We start from the raw sequence: 11,704 nt of genomic DNA, 5'->3' as shown, positions 1-11,704 counted from the left end.
CCTATTTTGAACAGTAGACTGTAATAGTTCACACATTCCCCTTCCAGGGACAATGCTGCCTGCATTTTCTGCTTTACCCAAGCCAGCCCTTTTCCACAGGTGTCCCTGCTTTTCTTGCCTGCCACATATAGATTTTACTCAGTATGCAGGTAGCTGGAGAGAAGGAGTGTCTAATTGACAGGGTTTGTGGCTTTGCTGGTCCCCCTTATATGCTGCATTCTTAGCTTAAATTGTATGGTAAATCCTTTGGGCTCCTCTTTCCCAGGCCAGTCTCTTCCTTTTGAAACTTCTAACCCTTTCTGAACAGGATCAGCAGCCAGCTGGCCTTCTTTGTGACCTGTCAGGCCTTCTTTGTGACTTGTCAGGTCTCCCTATTTTTTTCTCTAGGCTTGCCTTGGTCAGTTCTCCTTGGCCTCCTCTCTTCCAGAGCTCTCGCCTTCTCCCCAGCAGAGTCTTCTTCCCTACTTTTGCTGGGGTCCCTCCCTTTGTACTGCTCTCAGGAAGCCATCTCCAGTGTATCTGGTTTCTCCTTAAAGGGCTTTGTCCCTTCTTCCTTGTAATGTGGATTGCCATTACATAGGGAAATAGTTCCTTTACAAGTCCTATATAATTCAAAGGCAGCAATAAAACTATAAGAGCTAATTGCTGTAAAATTGGGACCTGTGTGGTGTTAAACATCTCTTACCCGGAGTAGTTATTTTAAAATGAAGTACACACCCTATTTTAACACTGACCTGCATATAAGAATTGCTTTATTCCCTGTCATTACATAGATAACAAATACTCCAACACGATAGCAGTAGTCTTTTCTTGACGTCAGACAAGACCTGCTCAGCAGCTTGCTACATGCACATTACCGTGGTAATGCACCTTGTGTCCATCACTATAGCAACACCACTGAAACGTACCTCAGCAGCCATTCAAATTCATTTTTACAAAACTAATTACAACTATAATTATATTACAGACCAAGTTTAAAAATAAATTTACTAAGATCTATGTCTTAGTAATTTTATGCAACCAATTGCAATGTAAAGCAATTTTATGGTATGAGTGAGAGACCATCTTGACAATATATTTTATTTTAATAAAGCAAGTTTCAGCAAATGGTAAAAATAAGCTCACAGTGCCATGTAGTTCTGACCTACATTTTGTACATAGTCAGTGCTGCTGGTAGCTATGCAATGAACTTCTGTGAAATAGCTATTCTTTTTTTGCACTTGGCCATAGGGAAGTTACTAGGAAATTCCCAATATAGGTGTCATTATTACTTTTAAACTGTGTAAATAATAAGTTAAGAGAATATCAGCTTTTAGAGCACAGTTATCAACAACATTTTAAGTGAAGGGTTGAATATTCGAAAACAGCTTCATACATTGCATTCACAAATTAAATAAAGATTGAATTCTGTTTCTCTTTGCAGTTTTTTAGCTGTACAAATGCCAAAAGTTGCAGATAGCAATTCTTTTCCCCCAAAACTGTAGACATGAAAGTGTTCATACATGGATTGAGCTTGTGCACTAGGCCATCTACTATGTGCACATGTGACTATGTATGGGTCCCCATGGTGAATATGTAATTCTGTCTAAGGCCAGGGTCGGCAATATGGCCTATGGACTTGTTCTGTCTTGAGGGGCCACTGGATCATTCTATAGAGCTGGAGGGCTGGGGCCAGACACTGAGGAGCTTCTAGATGCGCCCATGCCACTGCCCCTTTTCCCTGCCTTTCCCATCTCCCTGGCTTCACCGTGGGCACAGCTTCCAGCCAATGGGGTGCTGCAGCCAGGAGGCGGGGTTTGGGGTCAAGAACAGGTAGAAGCTGCAGCAAAACAGACACGGTTTGCAGCTGCCTGGCCCTGATACAGGTGTAGAGAAAGCTGCCCGCCCCTGAAACACCACTGAAGCCACCTGGCCCACATAGGATCAAAGGCAAGTTGTTCTAGCCACAGCTTGTTAAAGGTTGTCAGATGCTGATCTAAGGTATGACATTATAGGTAGCTGGATATCTGTGATGTATTAGACTCTGGAAGAGGCCATTTACTCTCTGTTCAGTTTGGGCACTTACCTAAGAGGCTGAAGACCTGGGTTATAGGCAACACCCCCGACCTCTGGCACATCGCCAAAGCCCCCCACCACCAGACTGCTGAAGCCTATCCAGATCTCTAGGCCAAATACAAACTGCAAGCCACAGGTTGCCAACCCTTGGACTATGGTATTCAGCTTCTCAGTAGTCTCAGGAGTAAATATGTGGGGAGCCGGATGAAAAGCCAGAGGAAAAGCAAGGGCAACATTGGACCCCTGCTAAATCAGATGGGACAACTGACAACCGACACCCAGGAAAAAGGCAACCTATTAAATGGGTACTTTGCGTCGGTCTTTCATCAGTCCCATGGGACACCCCTGCCCACTACAGGACAGCAGGGCTTGAGTGAGGGAGGCCTGGGTGAGGGAGATTCCCTGACCTCCATCAATGCTGACCTCGTGAAGGAACACCTTGAGAGGCTGGACACCTTCAAGTCAGCTGGCCCTGACAATCTACACCCCAGGGTACTCAAGGAGCTGGCAAGCAACATAGCCCAGGCCCTGGCACGGATCTTCGAGAACTCCTGGTGCTCTGGTGAAGTGCCTGAAGATTGGAAGAAGGCCAATGTGGTGCCTATCTTCAAGAAAGGGAGGAAAAGTGGATCCGGCAAACTACAGGCCCATCAGCCTGACCTCTATCCTGGGGAAGGTCTTAGAAAAGATTATTAAAGAGGCCATTCTCAACAGACTGGCCGACGGCAATGGGGAATTGGCTCTGTGGTTGGACCCAGAGGGTGGTGGTTGACGGAAGTCAATCGTTGTGGTGCGCTGTGACCAGTGGGGTCCCTCAAGGCTCTGTCTTTGGACCTATATTGTTCAACATCTTCATTAATGATGTGGACATTGGAGTCAGAAGCGGACTGGCCAAGTTTGCCGATGATACCAAACTCTGGGGTAAAGCATCCACACCTAAAGGCAGGAAGGCAATCAAGGCTGATCTTGACAGGCTCAAGAAATGGGCGGACGAGAACCTGATGGTGTTTAACACCAAAAAATGCAAGGTTCTCCACCTTGAAAAACCTGCAGCATCCTTATAGGCTTGGCAATGCTACACTGGTTTGCACTGTGGATGAAAGGGACTTGGGGGTCATGATTGACCACAAGATGAATATAAACCTTCAACGTGATGCTGCGGCCAGTAAAGCGAGCAAAACGCTGGCTTGCATCCATAGATGCTTCTCAAGCAAATCCCAAGACGTCATTCCTCCGTTGTACTCGGCCTTGGTGAGGCTGCAGCTGGAGTACTGTGTCCAGTTTTGGGCCCCACAGTTCAAAGAGGATGTGGAGAAGCTTGAGACAGTCCAGAGAAGAGCCACGCACATGATCAGAGGTCAGAACAACAGACCTTACGACAACAGGTTGAGAGCTATGGGACTCTTTAGCCTGGAAAAGCGCAGGCTCAAGGGCGATCTGATGGCCACCTATAAGTTTATCAGGGGTGTTCACAAGGATTTGAGGGAACGATTGTTCACCAGAGTGCCCCAAGGGATGACAAGGTCGACCAGTTATAAACTCCTGCAAGACCGTTTCAGGCTGAACATAAGGAAGAATTTCTTCACTGTCCGAGCCCCCAAGGTCTGGAATAGCCTGCCATCAGAGGTGGTTCATGCACCTACATTGAACGCCTTCAAGAGAAATTTGGATGCTTATCTTGCTGGGATCCTATGACCCCAGCTGACTTCTTGCCCCTTGGGCAGGGGGCTGTACTCAATGATCTTCCGAGGTCCCTTCCAGCCCTAATATCTATGAAATCTATTAAATAAATTTAGATATATGCTTAAATACATGGTTGCTGAATCTGATCCTTGCTAAAAGCTGTGTTTTAACTAAAGAAAAGTAGTTCGTTTTCGTGTGCCTTTGATAGGGTTCTGGGATTCTGGAATTCCCTTTGATCTTTCATGCAAAATAGCCTACATTTGCAGTTTCAGGGCAGCGTGAAGGGCTTTTGAGGAGATGTTGGGGTGGCTGAAGTCTTGGTTAATTCGTTGCAAATGTTGTTACTTGAAGTCCCAGTTTTCATGTAACATTCCTCACAGTTGGAATGGAAAGTTTGAAAATGAGATGCAGATGTACCCCAAAAAGCAGACAGCAAATACAGCAGTCTCAAAAAGTAGAGACCATATACAAAGAGCCACTCAAATTACTATTTCTTGAATCTCATCATTTCTAGGCCATTCTCATGCTTTAGGGTCTTCTTACTTTTGAATGTGTGGAATAGCCAATATTTTTGTAAAGGAACCAACCATCCTTAAAAAAAAAAAGCTTAATATTACAATGTATTAACAAGAGTGTCATTTGGAAGTTACAAGAAGTGATTCTTCCACTCCATTTAGCACTGGTGAAGTCTCATGTGGAGTTCAATTTTTGGACACCACGCCTCAAGAGAGATGTGGACAAATTGTTGAGGGACCAAAGAAGAGCAACGAGAATGATCAGGTGTCTTGAAAGCATGACGTACAAAGAAAAGTTTGAAGATTGGGGGCTATTTAGTGTGGAGAAGAGCGCCCCAAGGAGGCATTTAATAACAATCTTCCGTTACAAAAGGGGACATTATTTATAAAGAGGATGATGATAGAGTATTCTCTGTCTACAGTGGACAGGACAAGAAATAACGAGCTGAAATTTGTCAGGAGGGAAATTTAAGTTGGAAATTAGAAATAACTTTGTAATTGTAAGCATAGTTAAGCCCTGGAATAGATTCGCAAAAGGCTGTAGACTCTTCATCCCTGGAAGTTTTTTAATGCAGGTTAGGCAAACATCTGACTGAGCCGTCTTAGGGAAGTTCCTCCCTGGGGCAGAGGACTGGACTAGATGACCTTGTGATTCTATTATTATTCTATATGTTTACATCAACAGTCTTAATAATTGCAAGTCATAAATTATATCAATATCAAATCATAAATAAAACAGCCTTACAAAAATGTCAGAGATGGTGATTTTGAGGAGATAAATAGAATGTATAGTAGGGAAAGCAGATCTCTGTCAATTAAAAGTGTGGCTACTCAGTGAAAGTTTAAAGCAGTAGCATACTTTTTATTGTATTTTAAAGAAGGATAATGGATGTAATACATGTATTTTGAGGCAAGATTTCAGTAGGGAGATGACTTCACAGAGCAAGCTGAAGAAGAAGTTTCTTTATATTGCTGCTCCAGGCAAATCCTTCTTAGAGGGTAAGATAAACGTACAGGTGAGCTCCCCTAAGTTAGTGGAGATGAGTGATTTTAAATTGTTGAAGGTCATCCATACTTCCTGCTAAATACAATAAAGAGACAACTGATTACGTGTAAAATGCAATCAGGTGCAGAAAGCAAACAGAATATTTTTCTCTCTTTTGTCATTGAAAGCAATATTTAGGGGGGGTTTCTTAAAGAAGAGGTAAAAAAACCCAAAAAGCAAAATGTAAATATTAACATACCTGCTCCCTTAATAGAATGCTCCAATAATTTTCTTTAAACTTTCAGATGGAAGAGGATATTTTCTCTTTTAAAATAATATTTCCCCTTGTCCTGCATTTGCTTGAAAATCAATACGATATAATCAAAACTGAATTACAAAGCAAGCACTTGTATAATTCCCACTCCCACGCCCACCCCACTGCCCAGGGCACTAAAATTCCCAGTTAACATCTCTGGTTGTGATTTGTGAATAACATTATTATTTAAAATGCACTTTGAGCATGCAATCTCTTAACAGTCTGGCAATGTTACTTACAGCAGAAACAAGCTGTAGCGTAGTGGTGAATTTCCCTGTGTTTTTAAAATGTATCTCTGATAAGAAGATATTAAATGCCTTCAAGTTAATTATACAAGCACTACTGCTATTGTTCTTTATTTCCTATGTGTACAAACAAGCCCATTAAGTCATAGCAGAAGTTACATATTTACCCTGGGAGAGATCCTTCTGGCTCTAAATAGCTATCCGGTGTTGACCACAGGAATTGGTGAATAACCGTTTGATCTGGAGTATATTATCTTTTTGTTTTGGCTGTAGCCTGTTAATATTTCTCTGAGACTGCAGTTTGTCTTACTAAAGTTTCAAAGCCAGACGTTTAACTATTTTGAGTTAGTTCATTCTTGTCTGATTTTGGGGAGGTTATCATCTATCCAGGTATGTGTCTGTGTGCACACATACATAGACACAGTAGAGAGATAAACAAACATCTGTTTAAGTATCTTTGTATATCAATTAGTATGTATGGTTTTCAGTAGAATTTTACTATTTTATATCTTGTTGTTAAAACAAAATATGACCACTGTTGAGAAATAAGTGAAGTTTTAAAAATCGGGCAGTATTTTCTGGAAAATCCAGGCATAATTTGGTGAAGAAGCAGGAGACTAGAGATGTGTTTTTGGCTGAGTTTATTTGTTACCATCCAAACTCCTGATGATACTGTTTTAAGAGCAAGATTCTTCAGACAGGAAGAATAGTATGAAATCTCTTGTCTCCCACCCTATCTTTTACCTATAAAACTCTTCTTTTTTTTTTCTTTACATCTCACTTCCCCATCCTGACTACTACCTTCTCCCTCCCTCTATGCAGTTATGATATCACTGTCTTGCATTCCTGTTGTTTCTCCTTGTCTATAGCTATCTTAATGACTTGGACCGTATAGCAGATGCTGGCTATCTGCCTACCCAACAAGATGTGCTTAGAGTGCGAGTTCCAACAACAGGGATCATTGAATATCCATTCGACTTACAAAGTGTCATTTTCAGGTAGAAAAATGTTTATGAAACCCATTTAAAACTTTTTTCTAAGTAATATGTTAATATAACTTATGATATGAACTTATAATATGACATAACTTATTATATGAACTTATAATATGAACTGTAAAAAGTATACACCAAATGATTGTGTACTACTTTAAATATGACCAGTCTGTTTCTACTTTCTTGTCACATAGTATTGCTGATTTAAGTTAGAGATAGAAAAAGAAAAAGCAAACCTCCATTTTAAGACATTTTTAAGACATGATAGTGCAACTTGGAAGTGTTTTTAATGCCAAGGTTTAATTACAAATTAAATTCTATGAAATCTATCCATTCTCTAATTCCATTTAATGGCTGTAACAGATAAACTTAGTGGGCTTGATTTTAAAAGTCCCATTTTGCAAGTTTGTATTCAGCTAATCTCTGTTGAAAGTGCCTGTTGCTTAGAAAAAATATCTGTTTTCTTGAACTTAGAAATTAGACATCAAAAAAAGGTCATTTGGACTTTATAATTAATTGTAGGCACACAATTCCCCGGAAAAAAAAGGCTGATGCTGTTTCTAAATTCAAGAAAAGAATCAACTTAGACTTGAAAAACACTTGTTTAGTTCCCAAATGTTTTAATTGATATTCATTTTTTTTAACAGCAGCATTTAATAACCCATATGTATTTCACTGCTGCTACTCCATATCCACATCACTAAGTGCTAAAATTTTGCAATGAATGCAGAATAACGTGGAGTTGAATTACAAAATTTAAAATGCAACAAGAGAGCATTACTGTGATCAAACTAAATTTCAGTCTCTCACTGTATGCTTTCAGTCGCATTTTTCAAGTGTAATAGAAGAATTTTTTTTTAATTCTTTTAAAGCTAGAATTGTCTATTTAAGCACTTGAAAGCAAAGGAGTTGTTAAGCCCATACTGACATTTATGTGCATTAACTTCTGCTTTAGAATACATCATCTTAGACACTTTCGATAAAATAAACATTTTTCAATCTTTAAATTGTTTCTAAGTTTATTTATGTTTTGTATACTTGTTTCTTTTTGCCATAGATACACTTTATATCTGTGCCACAATAGATATTTGTTTTATTATATCTCCAGGTGATTATCTTATTCTGTAAAATATATTCTGTAACTACAGGAAAAATGCTGAAATAATTTCAATTGCAGTAGTTTTTATTTTACTTCATACAACATTTCTCTGTGCACACCTGTTTCTGATAAATACACGAGGCTTAATATGCTAAATACACTATGAATAATTCTCAAAATTCCTTCAGTAAGAATTCTGCTTGCTGGGCATTTGAGAAAATGGAGGCTCCTAACTGTTAAAATCTAGAAGTCATACTGGTCTTAAAAAAGAAATACAACCTATCTTGCCCCACAAAACACATACTGTTACTTTGAAATATTAATGGAAAGACTTTTAAAAATATCTTTTTTGTTTCAAATGAAATTAATTACATAAATGGATACATATTGATTTTTTTAAAGCTTTTTTCCTGGTATTAATGTGGATTTTTTAACCTTGCAGAATGGTGGATGTAGGAGGGCAACGATCAGAGAGAAGAAAATGGATACATTGCTTTGAAAATGTCACATCTATCATGTTTCTAGTAGCCCTTAGTGAATATGATCAAGTACTTGTGGAGTCAGACAATGAGGTAAGTACTGACTTGAACCTTGCAGTTGATTAAAACTTAAGTTCATGATTTTGTGAACTACAGTAGAGAGCTGTGACGTTCACATGATTAGTTGGCAGTTAAATCGGAGATCAGGTAAAGAACTACAATGTGAAATAATACTTGGTGCTTATCATTTAACCTCCAAGAAGCTAGCTGTTCATAAATCAATGCCAGGATTTATGGATAGAAAGATAGGTGAGTCCCAAATATTTTCCATGCAGTAGCACACAACTTCAGGTTATAGAGGCAGCTATAATGTAGAGATCAAACAGTTAATCTTCAAATAAGGTTGTATAAAATGATCCCCTGTCGAGATGATCTGTGGAGCCAAGCAGTTTTGTGCTGCAATAAAACATAGTTGAGTACAAAGATATGACTTATTGTAGTATTTGTTCAGGAGATGTTGGCCTAGAGAGCCCTAAAGATAGTATCAGTATGGTGTGAGTGGTTACGACGATCTTACATGTTAGATTAGCCAAATGGAATGCAAAAAAGGAACCTACATGGTCGCTTCTTTGTTATTACAAATTCTGAAATACCGGGGGAGGTTAACAATGGATACATGTATCCATTTTTTTAAAAACAATTGTTTTCAATGAATGTTATAGACTGGCTTATTTTCAGCTGTTCACATGAAAAATAATTAAAGGGGGGGAAAAGTACCTAATGATGGATAAATCAGCAGGCAAAACACACCAAGAACTAGTTTTAACAGTCATCACATGTATTTGCTACATTTTGTGACAATTTTACAGGATAATGAGATAATTTACTGTTTGGAAATATTTCCTTTTTAAAATAGAAACTTTCAATTACCCTTCAAAATCTAGTAGTGTGTGCCAGAACAGTTCTAGCCAGTCTTTAGTCATTAAAAGAAATAATTTGAAAAAGCAAATTAGTTTAATACTTTTTATCACTGTAAATGGGAGTAAATGGCAGACATAGCAAAATAAGATTCATGATCACAGCTTTTTTATGATCATCTTAGTTTTTTAGAGTCCAGTCTCAAGAGTCACACAAGGCCTTAGAAAATTCATTTATAATTTTTAAAAAGGTTCCTGTTGCATTTTTAATGCATCACCCACCTTAAAAATACATCCTGAAAGTTATTTCAGTTGAATAGGTTTGATAGATATTCAGATATCTAATTTATACTATGCTTTCATAAATACAAGACCTAAATGCATCCTTTCATTTTATTTACAGTCAGTGTTTCTGTTCCTTTCATTTGACTTCCTATCAGCAAATTCTTGTTTTTCTTTACAGAACAAATACTTTTGATATTTATTTTTGTTAATGTAGTTCTCTTAATTTAATTACTATAGCAGTGATATTTTGATTTGACCAAAGCTTAAGTCTGGGGCATAGAATCAAAATAAGGGATACAAAAAAAAAGACAGTTCAGAAACTTAAAGCATTGTGCTGCTTCAGGGGCTGCAGGCAGCATCCTCTATACTCTGAAAAACTGATGTACATTTTTCATCTGTACCTTAAATAGTGCTGATGTGCGTATGTGCACCTCTGGCATTGTGGTGAATATAAGCCAAAGTATGTTTGGTTAGTCTCTTTATGATAGAGAACTTTTTAAAACCTCACCTTTGTGATTTTGCATCTGCGATATAATTAAGGGAACACCAGGTTTTACGTGGGATGATGGTAGATACGGATGTAAGCTAAGGGACGTTCCTCACAGAGAGGACTTATTAATATTACATGATATAGCTTCTGTTTTAAGAGAACAAAGCATGATTGAATTTAATTTGGGTGGTAGTGGGAGGCTACATGTAAAGTCTGTTGTGTGAATTTTAGCAGAGGACTGCAGAGAAGTCTTATGGATAATTGTTTTTTCCGATCTAGTTATGTGCAGGAATATGGGAGACCTTTCTGTTATATTGAACATGGTATTCAAACTTACATACTAAGAAAATATATCTTGAAATGAGCTGGTGCTTTTTTCATTTTGTCTGACCTTACATGAGTTTGGTCCCATAATTTAGAAAGCTAGATAGATACAAAAAGACCCAAATATCAACTGAACTTGGCCTTTATTCAGACCAAACCTCAACCATTTTTGAGTTATGCAAACATTCACCTTTTTGTTTCTGTTTCTTCTTGGCATTATCCTTTTGCAGCCAGAGACTAGAAACTGAAGTATCGTGCACATGCTAGTTATGCGCAGTAATAGCACTTCATGACAGTTGAAACCAGAAAGCACTGAAAGTCACATAACAGGGAGGAAGTTATCAGAGGTATAAACCTGATTTCAAAGCACAGAGGGTTTGAGTACATTTCATGTCCATGAAAACTGAACTTCCACACTTGCTGAATTTTGCTGCTCCTCAATATACTTTTACCCATTTCAAAGTGATTGGGAAATTGAAGTTGCTTACAGTATAGCTGGTCTGACTTTAGGTAGCTCAGTGCTAAAATTATGGACAGATGATCAGATTAAAGAACATTAACATGGGATGGAACTCACTGGAGAAGTGACAGACTAGGGACAGACATTACACATAAACTGGTTTAAGTGATCAGAAACTGGTTTAAACCTGTAACAGAACATAAGTTCAGTGCACATAAACGAGTTTCAAAATGGCTGAAACTAAGATAAGCGTGGTTGAATGTAGTATAAGATGTAACTGATTTAGGTCAAACCAGTTTATGGAACTTCTGTCCTATACCTCTTCCTGGTTCAAGTTAAATCAAAGTCCCCCAGCATCCCAACATGCTTTGCAGGCCTGGACTGGGCTGTGCTGTCTGCCCGAGCAGAGCAGGGTTGACCTCTCCCCTCTGCTCTCTAGCTGGAGCAGTGACAGCTGGATGAAAAGGGGGTGGGTGTGCTGGGGACACAGCCCGATCTGCTTGGTTGGGGAGGCAGAGCAGCCCCTGCCAGACTTTTCCCCACTGGAGTGGAAGGGGTGTGGGACAGCAGGCTTAGGCAGAGGAGGATTAAAACCCCTTGCCTCCCCTTTCCCACTGACAGGGACCCTAGCTGGGGTCTTCCTGCAGAGGCTGATTAAGATTCATTAGGGCCTGCCCCCTCCCTCCCCACCCCCAATGATCGGGGGTCAGTCCTCACCCCGATCCACACCCTGCCCTGCAGCTGTGAGCTCCATCCCTGACTGGCACAGCAGGAGCAGCATCCAGAGTGGGATGCGCTGTGCCACAGGCCATGGCCACCCCTGCCTGCAGGTCCACACTGGAGCTGGAGCCCAGGG

At 39.5% G+C, this 11,704-nt stretch overlaps 1 protein-coding gene across 2 annotated transcripts in view; it reads left to right on the top strand.

Moving 5' to 3' along the window:
• The window catches only part of LOC102388376 (guanine nucleotide-binding protein G(q) subunit alpha), a 195,920-nt gene that overhangs the window by 148,777 nt on the left and 35,439 nt on the right, over nucleotides 1-11,704 (top strand). For both annotated transcript variants that reach the window (XM_006032449.3, XM_025214215.1), the window contains 2 exons: nucleotides 6,669-6,797; nucleotides 8,336-8,465. In XM_006032449.3, coding sequence (XP_006032511.1) covers nucleotides 6,669-6,797; nucleotides 8,336-8,465 — 259 coding nt within the window. The remainder of the gene's footprint in view (nucleotides 1-6,668; nucleotides 6,798-8,335; nucleotides 8,466-11,704) is intronic.

Source organism: Alligator sinensis, unplaced genomic scaffold, assembly GCF_000455745.1.
Source record: "Alligator sinensis unplaced genomic scaffold, ASM45574v1 scaffold728_2, whole genome shotgun sequence".
Classification (NCBI taxonomy): Eukaryota; Metazoa; Chordata; order Crocodylia; family Alligatoridae; genus Alligator; species Alligator sinensis.
This window is presented reverse-complemented; position numbering and strand designations above follow the sequence as displayed.